Genomic DNA, 17,869 nt, shown 5'->3' on the forward strand with positions numbered 1-17,869 from the left:
GATAGTGTTGTAAATACAAATAACTAAACAACAGTTAAACATCTCCGTGAAGAGGAATTTGTTTAGTACTTAAAAAACAACAACGAAAAACTGGGTACAATTGAGAACCCTTTTTGTTTTGTCTCTAATTATTGTTTTCAAGACACTGGTTGAAGGTATTTTTAACAGTGAATACCGAAAATAAACCAATTATGAGCAACAATTAGGATACATTATGAGTTTAATATCTTTATTACAGAAAATATATCTAAAACGATTTATTTTGAAGATGGTTAAGCCTTCGTAAGCTTTATAACAACCTTTTACATTAACTGGCCCAAACAAACGAATTTCTTTTCCGACTGGTACAAAACTTAATTAAACATACATCATTTTTGTATGTTAATACAGTGCCTTAAGTTACTGTTTGGTTTGTTTTGAATTTTGCGCAAAGCTACACGAGAGCTATCTGCGTTAGTCGTCCCTAATTTAGCAGTATAAGACTAGAGGGAAAGCAGCTATTCATCACCACCCACCGCCAACTCTTGGGCTACTATTTTACCAACGAATAGTGGGATTGAACGTCACACTATAACGCCCCCACGGCTGTAAGGGCGAGCATGTTTGATGTGACGGGGATTTGAATCTACGATCTTCGGGCTACGAGTAGAGTGCCTTAACCATCTGGCCGTCATCCTCTGAACCTATGCTTTATCTTATTTTGATTCCCACATCATGTTATCATTCGTCTCTCATCAATTACATTGAATATATCACACGTTTTGAAACCTTCAATGATGTTTCAATGATTTTCAATAGAAGCTTCTGGTAAAATATCTAACAAAAATTCATAGTGCGCGAAAATAATACGTGAGCGGCCAAATTTTCGGGAGGTATTTGAAGGAAAAAAGTGCGCATTATATTTGGGTAAATACGGTATATGTATTTTTTTATTTTACATTCTCAAACATGTCTAGCTATTAAGGATACTAGAAGGATTAAAGGTCTTAAACATTTTGAGTTAAAAATATTAGATTTTCGAAAATTGTTCTTTGGAACAATCAGTGTAACACTGGTCTACGTATCACTGAATAAAAGCATTTACCACTAGGGCATAGAAAACCTACTCTACAGAGGTCTCTACTACCCACATCTCGCTTCCCAAGTTCTTTGTCTTTAAGAATATGCAGCATGTGAAACCCTAAACTCTGCCCTAAATAATCATACATTAACGATCTTTTGCTCTTAAGCTTCTGTCTTGTTTGTTTATATCTTCATTAGATAAGTCCTCCTTCGAACTTCGTCTACTGTGTACTTCTGCTAGTTCCATTTTGGCCAGTTCTGGAGCTAAGTTGTTTTGGAGAAGACTGTTCACGTCCAGTCCCATTGTAGTTCCAAGTCTGACCTTGGCCTTTTCGAAAGTAGCCGAAAGTTTTTCCTGGACAACATTAATACACATCGACGTGAGGGCTAGGCCAAACAGTAGGTAGATGAAGGTAGCCATCACGTAGATGGGATGTTCAGGAACGTAGTCGCCAAAGCCTATAGTACTCATGGAAATAAAAACAAAATAGAACGCTTCAAAAAAGCTCCAGTTTTCCCACAGGGTGAAAATAAATGCTCCGATCATAATGTAAATGACAAGGAAAAACAAACCGAGCGATATTGGTAAGTTGAACTCGTCATCAACCTCGAATGAATCAGATTTTTTATACTTAGCAGAGTCATCATCAGTTTTGATGTTTTCTGATGCGTTGAAGGCCGTGGATTCCAAAACAGGATTCCTTGGGATGGTTTCGTTGCCGGAGTTTATCTTTAGCGTCAGATACTGAAATAAGTTAAATAAAAAGTAATTTAAACTAAGTCTTCAAGAAAAACATATTTCATTAACCACTTTGATAATTAAGATGTTTTTAAACGAATGTTCACAGGCTCGGTCCATTATACCGACCACATATTGAAGAAGGAATTATGACAATTAGTTTTCATTCAAGTCGTGTGTTACAAAAGTTTGTTTGTTTTGAATTTTGCGAAACGTTACATAAGGGCTTTCTGATGTAGCAACTTACCTGAGTTGGATGGTTCTTACATTGTTTGTGTTATTCTCCGCCATCGTTCTGTGGGGTAAAACTTTCTGATGTAGCAACTTGCCTGAGTTGGATGGTTCTTACATTGTGTTATTCTCCGTCATCTTTCTGTGTGGAAAAACTTTCTGGTATAGCAACTTACCTGAGTAGGACGGTTTTTCATGTTGTTTGTGTAATTCTCTGTCACCTTTCTGTGTGGTAAAACTTTCTGGTGTAGCAACTTGAGTAAGATGGTTTTTATGTTGTTTGAATGGTTCTCTGCTGTCTTTCTGTGTGGTAAAACCTTGTGGTATAGCAACTTACCTGAGTATGATGGTTCTTATCTTTACGAGCAATTCGCCGAATTTTTCGACATTCTCTAGTGTGGTAAAACTGTCGAATGTAACTGTAGATGATTTTGATGGTTCTGGTGAAAAATTTTCCAAGATCGGCAAGAACCATTAGCATCAGAGGAATTCCAAAGAAAGCATAGATGATGGTGGCAGCTCTTCCCGCGTTTGTTTTAGGGTAAATATTACCATAACCTGTAAAGTTAATACAATAAGATAACACACCCAAGTCTGTGTTTACTACTAAAACTGATGATGACACGTCTTTATGAAGTTAATTTGAAATTAAACTTTGCTCAAATTTCTATTTTTCTGTATCTGGTGATCGTATGAACTGTTTCAATACAGAATCTAATTCATACAAGGAACATACGTGTACATAAAGCAACTTTAACTGCATTAATAAAAGAACGAAACGAACTTAATACACAACAAAATAGGTTTAACTGTCTTAAAAATATAATAAAACTGCTTGAAGTCGATCACGAAAACGTAATTAATATTGTACTGCATAGCATTTCAAAATCTTTACTCATTACTGTTACTTTGATCCCCCGGTGGCTCAGTGGTATGTCTCCGGATTTATACGCTAAATGCCAGGCTTCCATACCCGTGGTGGGCAGAGCACAGATAGCCAATTGTGTAGCTTTGTGCCGAATTCAAAACAACAACAACTGTTACTTTGCGCTATGCAAAGCTGCTAAATTAATTGTCAGTTAATAACATTTGTGAAAGTTTTAAAAGTGAAAGCTCCATTCACTTCTAAAAATCACGAAAAACAAAACGTTTAGATATGAAGTTGTTTCTGGATTTTGGAATACTTTATTTCAAAGTTTCAATCCCACAAGTCTGAGTATGTCAAAGTTTTCAGGATCCTTACGAGTGAAAAAGAGATAATGATTTTACTTATGCAACTTCACATGTAGCCTTTAAATATTCCGAAGACATAAAAATAAAATATTTCAATCAGAATTACTCCCCTTTTCATGTCTCGGGCGGATACATACTCTAAAAAACAACAAAACAAAGTAACTCAATAAGAATCGTCACATCGAACTGTTTCATCGTATGCGTAAACCATCTATGGGTTATTTGCAGTTGAATGCTAAAATATCAGTTTTTTTTTTAATTATATGTTCCAGTGTATGTGGATCAGCGATGAGTTTACAGACTTACAACGTTAAAATCCGGGGTTTGATTTTTCGCTGTGGATACAGCAGCATGTGACTAGTCCCTCAGCAGATCAGTTGTAATTTTGTGGACTTACAACGTTAAATTCTGGAGTTTGATTTTTTGCAGTGGTTTTAGCAGGTTACCTAAAGTAGTTTACTATAACATAAACAACAAGAACAGCATGTGACCGGAAGCTAACGTGACTCATTTACATACTACCATGAGATAAGATCGGTTATGTGACCTGGAGTAACTGTCGACGTGTGAGGAACAATACCTGGGGTAACTGTCTTTGTGGCAGTAACAACAAATTACTACGAGGTAAGCAGGTTATTCACAGCAGTTGAGAAAGCGAGAAAAATGGAAATTTGTTGGTTAACGTAAGTGAATCATTAAGCTTTAAGTGTTCACTTTTGTGATTTCCTGGTATTTACGATACTGTTGACATTGTTCTAAATATCTGTACGACTTCTCATTGTTCGACAGAACGTATTATTGATAGTGCGATATATACACTACGTAACAACCGGAGCTAAATTTATATGATTAACTAGAGGCATAGGACTTTATCGCAAAGGCTCTCCACAGGCCTGTTATTACAACAACAGCCTCAAAATTACTGATTCATCGAAATTTAATTTTAAACAACTTAGGGTTTTATCTGCCTGACTTATATTTTATTAAAAGAAGGTTATTACAAAAGTTATTTTTGTTGCACCCTACAGCTCATAATTTTGAAACGGTAAAAGTATAATTTTTGGTATTATTTATTAAGACCATGACAGAGTAATTTTCAACTGATGAACAATCCGCACATAAAATAACAAAAATACATATGCAACATGTACTTAGTGTCCTCCTTACACAAGATGTCGTTATCTTAAACAAAAGTGAGAGAAACTGATTAAACAACGCAAACTTTATATTTTCTTCATTTGACGAACAAAACAGAGATAAATTGGTAAATTTATAAAATCATAAAGAAAGAGAAAGAAGATTGATAATGACGTCATAAGCCACTGTTAACCAATTATATTTACATTCTGCAAGAAGGGCGATTGTAGAAAAAATGTAGCAAACCTGACCTTTATCTTTTAAGTATTTTTCTGAATTTAACTTTTCTATAGAGTAATCCCGCCAGGGCCCGGCATGGCCAAGCGTGTTAAGGCGTGCGACTCGTAATCTGAGGGTCGCGGATTCGCATCCCTGTCGCGCCAAACATGCTCGCCCATTCAGCCGTGGGGGCGTTATAATGTGACGGTCAATCCCACTATTCGTTGGTAAAAGAGTAGCCCAAGAGTTGGCGGTGGGTGGTGATGACTAGCTGCCTTCCCTCTGGTCTTACACTGCAAAATTAGGGACGGCTAGCACAGATAGCCCTCGAGTAGCTTGGTGCGAAATTAAAAAACAAACAAACAAGTTCTGCCAGGGTGTGCATGCCATATCCTAAACCCTTGTATGGAAAGCCTAATGTAGGTCGTAACTAGATTAAACCTGCTGTTATTTAAATAAACTTTGAAATGAGATCCATTGAAACTTCACTGCGTCGTGCACTGAGTCTTGTCTTATATTTAGTGTGGATAATAAATATAATTATACAGAAGTTTTTCTATTCGACCATTTCTAAAATTAGTTCAAAGATAAAGGCTTTTTGTTTTGTGGACGAATCTGAACTGAAAATAGAAACAAAGTTAAAATGCCATTGTTATTACCCAGGCTAAGCCTATATTTTGAACTCGTACACATATTGAAATATAAGACAACTTTCTCTACTTTAGAATTTGTAATAAATCAACTTCATTCCAAGTTTTTAGAGTAAAATGATTTAATAAACAACAATAATTATTCAATAAGTGGTGTTCTCAAAAAATTACCCACTAGTAAATTGGCATCAATCGTTCTGACTTGGTCCATGTATGAACGTGATGCTTCGAACAGTATTTACATGATTAGTAAGAACTATTTAATATAACTTCGCAGTAATTTATTTTTATTCTCTTGCTGAAGGATTGGTTACAACATAAATTCACTTAAAAACTTCTTCAAATGTTGATTTTCACGTTAATATCCTATCGTTGAAATTATCTTTTTTTTATAAATTCTAATTTGATTTTTAAAAGGTACCAATCTTTAGAACTGAAAATCGAGTTTTAAGTAATATTCGTAAACTGCAATATTTCTTTAGATGTATGAACCAACTGCGCATTAATTATTTTTTAGCTCTAGTTACTAGTTTTTTTTATTCTTTTCAAAACATTTCCGTTTAATTACTTGTCTAAAAACGTTAATTGCGATTCCTAAAACAGTTGATATCTACTAATTAGAGAGGTATTTTCATTGGAGTCCCAGCTTATGCAAATTGTCTGTATCAACTAAAGAAGAACTTGTATTCAATGAATCGTACACATTAACAACTTTTGTATCATCAAATACAAACTGTGTTTTAACAGCTAAGTTTTTATTGGCCGATATACCGTCACGATCACGTCACAAGTAAGATATGAAGTGAAAATAAAAGAAAGAAGGAAGGGCCCTTTTACATCATATCATTAAATACCTTTATCTTTTCTCTGGAACAGAGACAGAAACCGACTGGTGGTATCTAAATAAAGCACAGAATCAATAATAAGTACTTTAGGAGCTTGGTACACAGCCAAGAGGTATAAACTCACTTAATCTTTTAACTTTAATTGTGGCATAAAAGTATTACTAGAGATATCTAAAACTTTGTTTATTTCTTTCGTTTTTGTTTATTTTTAATGTAGCCACTTTGTGAAATAATATTTAAAATTACTTACAGTTTCTTAACCACTTTTTTCAGGCTCAAACATGTAAAAACATTATAGCAAATGTAATTTTATATAGTCATTTTATTTATTATTTTAAAACTGAGCGTTGGACTTGCAATCTGATAATTATGGGTTAAATGCTCCATTACCGAACATACTCGTTCCATTTTACTCATGGGGGGATTATGATGCCATGACCAATTCCACAGTTCGTTTGTAAAAGAGCGGCCCAAGATTCGGGAGTGCATGGTATTGACTAGGTGCCTTCCTTCTAGTCTATCACTGCTCAATTAGTAAGAGCTAGAGAGAAATTCAAAACAAACTATTATTTTAAGAATAATTAACAGTTTTGTTTGTACAAAGTGAAGATAGTCCACTGTGTAACTCTGCATAATAGTTGTTTTGTAGCAGTTAAGAGGATCATAGAGAGGGGTAGCTCAAGTAAATTCCTAGGGTCCCAACTGTGCAAGAACACAGGAAAGACACTGTGACCGAAAAAAATGTTATATTTATTTTTCAGGAGTAATAGGTGTCCTCCAGTAGTACAAAGGTACGTTTGCAGATGAATAACACTAGAAATCGGGTTTTGATACCCTTAATAGGCAGAAAACAAATAGTCCATTGTGTAACTTCAAAAAGCAAATAAACAGTAATAGGAGATTTTTTGTTGAATGTGATTAATGTTTCTGAACAGTATATTTTGTTTCACAAAGTTAATTGGAACACAAAATTTTACGAACACAAAAAGGAAACCCTAGTTCAACATTTCTCTGATCGTGTCTGAACACATTTAACAAACACAAGCAAGGAGCTATTATCTAACATTTCTCTAATTGGTCAGAAGACATTTTATGAACGCAGAGAGAGAGCCCTAATCCAACATTTCTCTGAACAGTTCTGAACACAGCTGAAGTATGCAGTTTGGTTCAGATATTTAAGGGAAAATATTTCAGTGTTCTTGCTGTTCAATTTTCTTATCGTTTGGTGTAGCAGTAGTTTCGGATATTTTAATTTTAGTTCGAATTTGACGCTGTTTAATTTTACAAAAACATAATTATCCACAAAACTAACAAATCTTACCAGTTTCAACGCCCTCTAATTGGAATCTAGAGTTTCCACTTTGATTTTGTGTCTAAGGGTCACTTGTGAAATTTTTATGGTAGGTACTTTCCAAAATTCGGTACTTTTTTTTTTTATTCCAGTTGGAGAACCGCTTATAAAGTGAAAACTGGAATCGAATATATTTATTTTGGTATTTCTTGTCAGTTTAGTTGAGAAAGTGAATGAAAAAAGAGCCGTTAGTTTGCATAAAACTTGATACAACGTACAACTCATACAACTTGACTGTGAGGCCACGACGTGAAAAACGTAAGTATTTTTAATTTCTTAAGGAGAAATTCCTTACTGCCTAGTAGAAGAATGCGATGTAAGCCAACCAACGATATTCAAACAAACAATACTTTTAAAGTTAAAGTCTTGTTGTAGGTTATGAAATTGAGGGTTAACAGCAACTACTACGCTAAGCCTATGCATCCTTTCTATTGATGATCATAAATTCGATAACGGTTTTAAACCAATTAAAATTCGGTCTTTGTTTACCAGTGATCGGGCGTACCGTGTTTTGTTTTTTTTAGTATTTATACTGTTCTTAATCTGACATGTCAAGAATATTGTTTTTGTGTCTTTTTTTCATTAACTTGACGATGTATAGCGCCGTTATTTGGCTATAAAACCACCATTCACGATAGTATTCTTGTAGGCTTTAGTGGTATCCTTTTAGGCTTAAGAATTAAAAAGTTATTGCACTCTTAAAACGTATACATTCTGTCAACAAAAACGTATCAGAAGCTGGTTTGATTAACGATAGAATTCCCATTAATGTGTAATGGGCCAATAGTGAGTAAATACACTGCTTCTTTGTTTTGTTCTTGTCAAATGTTTGTAACATTAGAAAGTACAAAGCGTTTAAACTAAAACCTGGAACGAATACTTTACATTGTAATAAGAGACCGTGTTATTTGACGTGACAGTTGTATCAGCTGTTACGAGAGTAAGTGTATCCATGCTGGAATTGCTCGCATATTTGTCACACCAGCGTAGAAAGTATATTGGAACGCATGCACAGACTTGAGAAAGCAGCTTTTGTCAGGGGACTAAAATTCAAACTACTCTTAGGTATTTTCATAACTTTTAGTAAAATCATATGAAGACCGAAGAAATAAAGAGACCTATTGCTCAAAAGTTCAACATTGCTGGAGAAAACTAATTTCAAAATTTTTTATTTTCATGTAAAATATGTGTTTGAGCGTTGTTTGTGGTTGATGAAATAACGTATACAAGACAAGTGCCATAAATGAAACAACATACTGAAATGAATAGAGTCGTCTTCAGGAAAACATGTCTGTTTTATAAAACTGTTAAGTGAAGTTTCAAGTATAAATATAAAAATATAAAAAAATTTTAAAGCGAATACGAATTTTACATACTTCCTTTGCTTTTGTCTAATATCATTGTAAAAAGCTATGTGTCCTTTTAATGCAGAAAAAGTAATTAAAGACATTTCGGTGCAAAACACAAAAGAGAATTTCTAGTTTTGAAAACGGCCGAACGTGGTCTAGTGGTTAGAGCCTATCAGTCCAGAATGCTCAGATAGCTCTTGTGTTAATTGGGCAAAATTCTGTTTTAGATTCATTGTTATTAAAGTGTTGCCAAGTGATTTTTAATAATATGTACATGTATACATGTATAGAATATTAGATGGGTTTATTTGTGTATAGGTATATATATCATCCTCTATGAGTCAACGCATGAGGGTTCAAGAAAACTTCACTCACCAACACAAAGACTGAATGTGAATCGATGATTTAAGACTTTCCTAATTATGAGTTGGTTTAAATGTTAGAACAGTTAGTACCGTGTGGTTTATGGATGATGTAATATGAATCTTTTAGTGTGCGTTTCACGGTCCTGGAATAAAAACAAATGTAATAGAATCAGTTAGGATACTAAGCCTATATTAGTTTTACGTACTTATATTTTAATTTATTCATCCGATGTAGATGTAACACTGAGACAGGTTGTGACGTTGTTTTTCTGAAATATTTAGAAAATTTATTTTGTAATTTTTTTTTTGTGGCTACACATTTTTATTCCATAAAGCCAAAGCATAACTTCTCCAAATACTCGTCTCTTCAAGTGCTTGTTTCTGATTCTGGTTTTCCTTTTGTTTAATTTACTGTTTTTGAGACGTGATGGATATTCAATGTTTTATCCTTGTTACTGTTTTTCACTAATCAAACAAAACTGATTCTCTTAATCATTAACTTCAAGCTGTACAAGATACTTTCACGTACCGTCTTAGGTTAGGCTTGTATGTCTGAATAGCCGGAGTGCGTTTTTTTTTCGGCAGTGGTCCGCAAACCCTTAAATTTATAAGCTGAGTACGTTAACTAATAGATCATGCCCAGGTTTTTAATAAATTGTCTCACAGTGGCTAGTATGTTTTTCTTTTTAGTCAGATGAGAAGTGTATTTTAGGAAGGTAGTTAGACACTAGACATGAATGCAGGTTTTATGACATTAATGATGCATTAAAGAATTTTCAGTTATTTTATACACAAATAATTTTGTTTATTAGATATATATATGCCTGTGTGTGTGAGAGATATATATAGAGTGTGTGTGTATACCTATGTGTGTCTGTGTGTGTTTGTTTAAGTGGGTGTGTATCAGTGTATAACCTGGAGAACAAGGCTTAGTTAAACAGTACTTCACTGCTTATTTGTTTAGGAATTGTTTTAGTTTTTCGTGAGAACAGTTGGAAGTCCACGTGGTGTCAACGTGAGTATAATTCAACATCTTTCTGCGCTGTAATGACAACAAACTGAGCTGGAAAATCTCTCATAGACAGGAAACATATTCTACAGAGCTTAGAATGCTGACTAAAACATTAAGTTTGGTGATGGATTGATAATAGAGACGACCAGCTTCAAAGATAGAAAGGAAATAAAATAAAAGATATAAAATGAAGTTTTATACAGCTACAAACAATCAGGGAACAAATTAGAGTTATTTAGAAACTTAAGAATGTGTGATATTCTGTTGTTCTATATCTTACATCCATATTTTTGAGATTTTTGTTTGATTTTTTTAGTCAACGAAGTAACAAGTTTAATTTATGTCAAGTTCTTTTCAAATACTTGCATAAGTTGGACTAAACTAAAAACGTCATACAGCGATCAAATAATTCTGTCCAGTAGAATTCCGCTTTGGGGCCATATTAACTCATGCTAAATACTGGAACCTTCCTGATATTACTGGTGTTTAAGGATATAAAGTCAGTAATAAAACTTACGTAAAGGGTTCATTAGCAGCAAAAACAAATGTTCAGATGCTCTCGATGATTCAAGTTTCTAGTTATCCAAGAAACGATATTTTCTTTTAAAATATGAACCAGTTATTTTATGGCGTCAACTTCCCCACTCGATTCACTATAATTCTTTGTCAGCAACTTTGTGAATCAAGTCGCTAACTTATTGTAAGCTACTGTATGAAACAAGTTGCTATAATATAGTCAGTAATTTCGTGAATCGTGTCACTATAATTCATTGTGAGGCAATTTTATGAATGAAGTCACTATAATTTATTGTCAGTGACTTTATGAATAGTCACGATAATTCGTTATTAACAATCTCATGAAACAAATCACAACAATTTATTTATTGTTTTTTTTTTTAATTTAGCACAATGCTACACGTTCTTAATTTAGCAGTGCAAGACAGGAGGGAAGGCAACTAGTCATCATCACCCACAACCAACTCTTGGGCTACTCTTTTACGAACGAATAGTGAGATTGACCAACACTTATAGCGCCCACACGACTGAAAGGCAGAACATGTTTGATGTGACAGAGATTCGAACCCGCGACTCTTAGATTACGAGTTGAGAGTCTTAACCACCTAACCTTGCCGTGTAATTTTATGTCAGCACCTTTATTCATCACGTTACTGTAGTTTAGTGTCAGCAACCTTATAAATCAAATCACTGTAATTTAGTGTGAACAACCTTATGAATCAAATCACTGTAATTTTATGTCAGCACCCTTATTCATCAAGTTACTATAGTTTAGTGTCAGCAACCTTATACAGCCATTGATGTGTTGTTTAATGTTATATATTAAGAAGGTTTTGTTGTATTGTTTCACTTCCTACTGATGTGTTGTTTCATTTTATACATTAAGATAGTTCTGTTGTATTGTTTAACTTGCTATTGATGTGTTGTTCCATGATGTACACCCTTGTGCAAATTAATTGAAACAAGACGGAAAATTACGATTTTTTCATTTTTTTGCGTTTTATTTCTGAGAATCCAAAAATTACTCACAATTTAATACATGATATGACCACCTTTATTTTTCAGAAGATCATTAATCCGCTTTAATATCGAGTCCACGAGTTGACTACAATCTTTACTCATTTTTGGATCGCGGTACCACACCTCAATTATGGCCTCAATTAGCTTATCTTTCGTAGTACAGTCCTTTCCCCGAAGTCTTTCTTTACAAATCGCTCAAAGATTTTCAATAGGATTTATGTCCGGTGAGTTTCCAGACCAGTCCAGCACCTTTATTCGCGTTGTAGTCATAAAATTCTTCACAAGTTTCGATGTGTGGCACGGAGCCAGATCTTGCTGAAAAATGCCAGATCCATCTGGAAATTTCTTTTTCAATTCTGGAACGACTCTTCTCTGCAAAACTTCGATGTACTGTGGTCCTCGCATCATACCTTCTACAAAATGTGAGTCTCTGATGCCATAGTAGCTGAAAAAGCCCCAAAACATCTTCTTCAAGGGATGTTTTACGAACTGATTGATGTGAGATTCTCGAAGTTTCTCACTTGGTGATCTGCGAGGCCCGGCATGGCCAAGCGTGTTAAGGCGTGCGACTCGTAATCTGAGGGTCGCGGGTTCGCATCCCCATCGCGCCAAACATGCTCGCCCTCCCAGCCGTGGGGGCGTTATAAAGTGACGGTCAATCCCACTATTTGTTGGTAAAAGATTAGCCCAAGAGTTGGCAGTGGGTGGTGATGACTACTGCCTTCCCTCTAGTCTTACACTGCTAAATTAGGGACGGCTAGCACAGATAGCCCTCGAGTAGCTTTGTGCGAATTTCTAAAACAAACAAACAAACAATATCTGCGAACATGCAGACTTCTTTCACCCTGTACGAAGAAATGAGTCTTGTCACTGAATAACACCTTCCTCCATTGCTCTTGCATCCAGTTCTTGTATTTCAGACCTAATTGATACCGTTGTTTCTTCATTCAGTTGGTAAGAAGGTGTTTTTTGACTGGTCTCCTTGCCCTTCTAACGCAATTTCGAATGACGTAATATTCCTCAAAATGTCGTCATATATCCCTAAAATAGATCGACCATACTGCAAAACACAGCTAATAACGCCGTCTGTGTAAAAAAATGACTATTAAAGGAAATCAGCGGGTCCAGCGAGCCTACACCGGCCGCCATGCTGAAAATGTTGTAAAATGACCATTTGTTTCAATTAATTTGCACAAGGCTGTAAATCAAATCACTGTAATTTAGTGTAAACAACCTTATGAACCAAAGCACTGTAATTTTTTTGGCACCTTTATTCATCAAGTTATTGTAGTTTAGTGTCAGCAACCTTATAAATCAAATCACTGTAATTTAGTGTCAACAACATTGTGAATGAAATCACTGTAATTTTATGTCAGCACCCTTATTTATCAAGTTACTGTAGTTTAGTGTCGACAATCTTATTTATCAAGTTACTGTAATTTTATATCAGCACCCTTATTTATCAAGTTACTGTAGTTTAGTGTCGACAATCTTATTTATCAAGTTACTGTAATTTTATGTCAGCACCCTTATTTATCAAGTTACTGTAGTTTAGTGTCGACAATCTTATTTATCAAGTTACTGTAATTTTATGTCAGCATCCTTATTCATCAAGTTACTGTAGTTTAGTGTCGACAATCTTATTTATGTCAATGTCAGCACCCTTATTTATCAAGTTACTGTAGTTTAGTGTCGACAATCTTATTTATCAAGTTACTTACTGTGTTTAGTGTCAACAACCTTATGAACTAAATCATTGTAATTTTATATCAGCACCCTTATTCATCAAGTTACTGTAGTTTAGTGTCAGCAACCTTATAAATCAAATCACTGTAATTTAGTGTCAACAACATTGTGAATGAAATCACTGTAATTTTATGTCAGCATCCTTATGAACCAAATCACTGTAATTTTATGTCAGCATCCTTATGAACCAAATCACTGTAATTTTATGTCAGCATCCTTATGAACCAAATCACTGTAATTTTATGTCAGCATCCTTATGAACCAAATCACTGTAATTTTATGTCAGCATCCTTATGAACCAAATCACTGTAATTTTATGTCAGCATCCTTATGAACCAAATCACTATAATTTTATGTCAGCATCCTTATGAACCAAATCACTGTAATTTTATGTCAGCACCTTTATGAATCACGTTACTGTAATGTATTGGTTTCTCTTTATGTCTTCAGTATATTTACGGACCTTTTTCATGTGACGAATTTAATCTCAAAGTTTGGGGTCAGACGGTAATTTTATAAGCCAAAAAACTTTGACTCCTGAGAGACTAGTTCAGTACGCAACAGGATAGGATGAGCATGTTTGGCGACGGGATTCGAACTGGTGACTCTGAGGTTGCGAGTCGAACGGCCAAACATTAGGCCATACCAGCCTAGTTTACCGATTAACAACACATACAATCTAGGGTTCGATACGATATGAAAAAAAAGATTTTCTCATACGTCAAAAGTTTGTGCATATAAAAATGACAACTGTTTGTTTATATGAAAATTATCATATGACAACGACTCGTATACAAAAAAAGGCCCGTAGAGAACGTCTAGTCTGCTTGAATTATGATTAAATTTTCTAACATTCCGACATACTATATTTGTCCCCAACCCCGCCTCGGGGAATAAACTTTCTTCTTGACAAAAACCAGATTCGATACCCATGGCATAGAACAGATAGTTTATTGTGTAGGTTTCTCTTTTCTAAAAACACGAACTAACTACAACTGTAAACTGGAGAGAGATTAATGATAATCACCCAGTTAATGATAAATTTTCTTAATTGCTTTAGATTTAAGAATTTTCAGACACAAGCGATATTCTGATCTTGAAGTAATCACTCGACAAGTATACAATTAACACTTATACGTTTTTAAATAAAGTTCGTTACAAATAAGAAGGGTTGGCTTAATGTCAAGGTCAGCTATTACTACTTGTTGAAGAATGATTCACTCAATCCAATATTTTTGGAACAACCTGCTGGCATAATGTAGTTATCCTTGAAGGATGATGTGTCATCACAAATGAAAAACCTACGATCGAGGATCAACCAGATTTTAATAGTTTTCAGTGTAAGCTTTGTTTTTATTTTATTATTTAATTCATTTATAGAAATTATAATATTTGGTTATGAAAAGTTCGTAGTTCTCGGAAGTTTAGAGCGTAGTTGGTAATGCGGTAATTCATTGTTCTGGGAAAATTTACATAATACGTGGCCATGTGACAGTTCATTGTCCTGAGAATGTACACAAAAGGTAAAAATTGTTGTATAAATTAATAGTGTATGTATTTTCATGCAACATAATCTGTGATGAACAGTTGGTTGTTTTCATGTGGTACTCACAGATCAGGGAATGTAGTAACACTCAGACTCCTACAATTCAATACAACAGTTATATGTAGATTATATATAGTTTAAAGAACTCCTTTACTTCAAGTTTTTAATTCTTAATAGGTACTTTCCACATTTTATGTGTTAATAAACACGATAAATCATTTAATTTTTAGTAAACACCCACACTTTCTTGTTGATAAACACGGTTAATTATGAAATTGTTCATAGAAATCACTAATTATCTTTTGATTAACACTGTTAATGTTTTTATAAACACCACTATGTATCTAGTGATTAACACGGTTAACTTTTAACTTACTGATAAACAACACTAGTTATCTGTTGATTAAGATACTTAACTTGTAACTTCTTGATAAACACCACTCCTATTTGTCTGAAAACTAACATATTTCGCTGTTTATAGGTTGTTATATAAATAATATGCAACTCTTAATTACCATGCTTTAAAATGGTAAGATTCATTGCTTGAGGGGTAATAGTATAAAGGATTTCTCTGTTTACTTTACTGTAAGCTTTATTCGAGTGTAAGCTCAGATCTAATTGTTACATCTGTTGGTAATAAAGGGCCATAAATTCAATCGAATCTTGAGGGTTTAATTAACGTAACAATAATAAGAGGAAACCTATAATAACAAGTATACAGTTTATTAGGTTTACCTATAGTCGTGAAGATGGTTCCACAGTAAAACATTGCCCCTACGAATGTCCACTGTTTACTGTCTATATTCGTTTTGACGCTGCTGTTAACGGTTTGTAACACCTGTTCTTCATACTCTACGAATCGCCGACTCGCCTGCTCTCGCCAGTTTTGTTCCGTGTCGTGGCGCTCGTACAGTTCCCAGAGGTCTTTAATTATTAGTTTGCGAATACTTTCGAAGTCTGCTTTTCCTTGCGTCTCCACAGGACCTTCAATCAGTTGAAAGATGACAGCCCCTAAGGCTGCGTATCCGAAAAGAAACAACAGCAAGAGCACGTGGGTGAACCACTTCTCAGATACTGCCTTTATCTTCTCAGCATATCGCACGATTCGAGATTCCTTTTTCTCTGTTAAGGTGACAATATGCATTGGGTTGATCACGCACATACTGGACACTCGCGGCCATCCTGGCCAGCTGTAATTAGGCAAATTGGAATGTCGTCCGTGCAGATATGGGTTTACTCCGATAGTGCTGTCCGGGTGCTCAGGCCTATCTTGCTCTGAGTATGAGGTGGTTTCCATTTCCTGGAATGGGACTATGAACGGTACGTCAATATCAGCGGAAGCAAAATATATTTCTCCCTAACAGAAAGACGTACATACTCTCAATCACACATTGGAAAAGATGTCTGGTCACCGAGAGACGTTCTATCAACCCAAACAGCGTGATAAACGCTTGTGAGTAGTTCGTTTTCCCCAAATTTTGTACGTTTATGGACGGGTCCAGGCTTCGTCTCGTCTACGAGACTTCTCGCTGCCTTTCCTGGCCAGTAATATATGATATTTGAAAGATACTCCGAGTGCAGATGAAACACAATTAGTCTTAGCGACGGCGGAATGTACTTGCCACTACTGCTGAAAATATCTTACTGCACGTGCAACATCTCGAACTCCACACTACCTCATTGTTTATCTAACGATCAAAGTGGATAACTTGAAACACATCAGGCTTTGATGCAGTTTTCTATTTGAAGAAGGGCGTACTATTCTTTATTCAATTTAACGCTAGCTTTGTCCAAACATGTTCACTTTTCAAGTTTTTCAAATGTTGTTTTTCTTCTATTTTTTGCTCGCAAAGTTTAAAATAAATAGTACAGTTTAATGCATACGAGTTTGCCTTCCACAATGTATATTTCTCAATGCCGGTGTTTCATGCAAAACTCGATTTTTTAAAAAACATTTTGGACTGAATTTTGTTGCAAATATTTGTGATGTTAAAGAGTAAAAAAAAACACATTAAACTATTGATATCATATTTGTATTTTTCTAATTAATTTTATATCTAATATCTATCGTTCCATAATAAAGTTGACTTCTGGTTTATAAAACATGAAAATAATCAATTGCTCATTCCAAAAAGTTGACGTTTCATCTACTGGCCAAAAATAGTCGAACCAGAAAAGGTCTTGATTTAATCGAAATTTAAATTAATAAAATTTTACGAATTTTCTAATGAGAATTTAAAAGTTTTTTTTTATAGCAGATTATTTTTAATTTCCCAAATTAAAAACAAACAAACAAACTATCAGCAATGTTTCTATCATTAAAATGGAAACAACTGTAAACAAATTTAAATTTCACTAGCACGAGATGAAGTTTGTTTTTTTTATACATGCATATTTTCTATTTAATGTAACGTTCTTAAGTAACTCTTGGCCCAGCATGGCCAAGCGTGTTAAGGCGTGCGACTCGTAATCTGAGGGTCGCGGGTTCGCATCCCTGTCGCGCCAAACATGCCCGCCCTTTCAGCCGTGGGGGCGTTATAATGTGACGGTCAATCCCACTATTCGTTGGTAAAAGAGTAGTTCAAGAGTTGGCGGTGGGTGGTGATGACTAGCTGCTTTCCCTCTAGTCTTACACTGCTAAATTAGGGACGGTTAGCGCAGATTGCCCTCGTGTAGCTTTGCGCGAAATTCAAAACAAACAATTTTACTCTAATATCCATCAAACACAAATATTTTATTCAGTTGCTGCGGTATGTTACAACCTGTCAAAATCACTATTGTTTTACGTATTTATTGTGTGTTTCAAGGTAAGTACAAAACTATACAATGGTATAGTTCACCATTGGTA

At 34.8% G+C, this 17,869-nt stretch overlaps 1 protein-coding gene across 1 annotated transcript; it reads right to left on the reverse strand.

The window, feature by feature from the left end:
• Positions 1 to 873: 873 nt before the first annotated feature.
• LOC143257423 (TWiK family of potassium channels protein 18-like) lies at positions 874 to 16,618 on the reverse strand. The gene is made up of 3 exons (XM_076516077.1): positions 15,757 to 16,618; positions 2,370 to 2,590; positions 874 to 1,807 (listed from the first exon to the last, which is right to left on the reverse strand). Exons 1-3 carry the CDS (start codon positions 16,316 to 16,318, stop codon positions 1,208 to 1,210), a joined length of 1,383 nt encoding a protein of 460 aa, XP_076372192.1. The 5' UTR covers positions 16,319 to 16,618; the 3' UTR covers positions 874 to 1,207.
• Between the last annotated feature and the right edge of the window lie 1,251 nt (positions 16,619 to 17,869).

Source organism: Tachypleus tridentatus, chromosome 7 (genome assembly GCF_004210375.1).
Source record: "Tachypleus tridentatus isolate NWPU-2018 chromosome 7, ASM421037v1, whole genome shotgun sequence".
Classification (NCBI taxonomy): domain Eukaryota; kingdom Metazoa; phylum Arthropoda; class Merostomata; order Xiphosura; family Limulidae; genus Tachypleus; species Tachypleus tridentatus.

Coding starts and splice junctions, on each gene's coding strand:
- LOC143257423 (XM_076516077.1), bottom strand. CDS start 16,318: ATGGAAACCACCTCATACTCAGAGCAAGATAGGCCTGAGCACCCGGAC. Junction 2,591..15,756: donor AACCATCTTCACGACTATAG/GTAAACCTAATA, acceptor TTAACTTTACAG/GTTATGGTAATATTTACCCT. Junction 1,808..2,369: donor ATAAGAACCATCATACTCAG/GTAAGTTGCTAT, acceptor AACTTATTTCAG/TATCTGACGCTAAAGATAAA.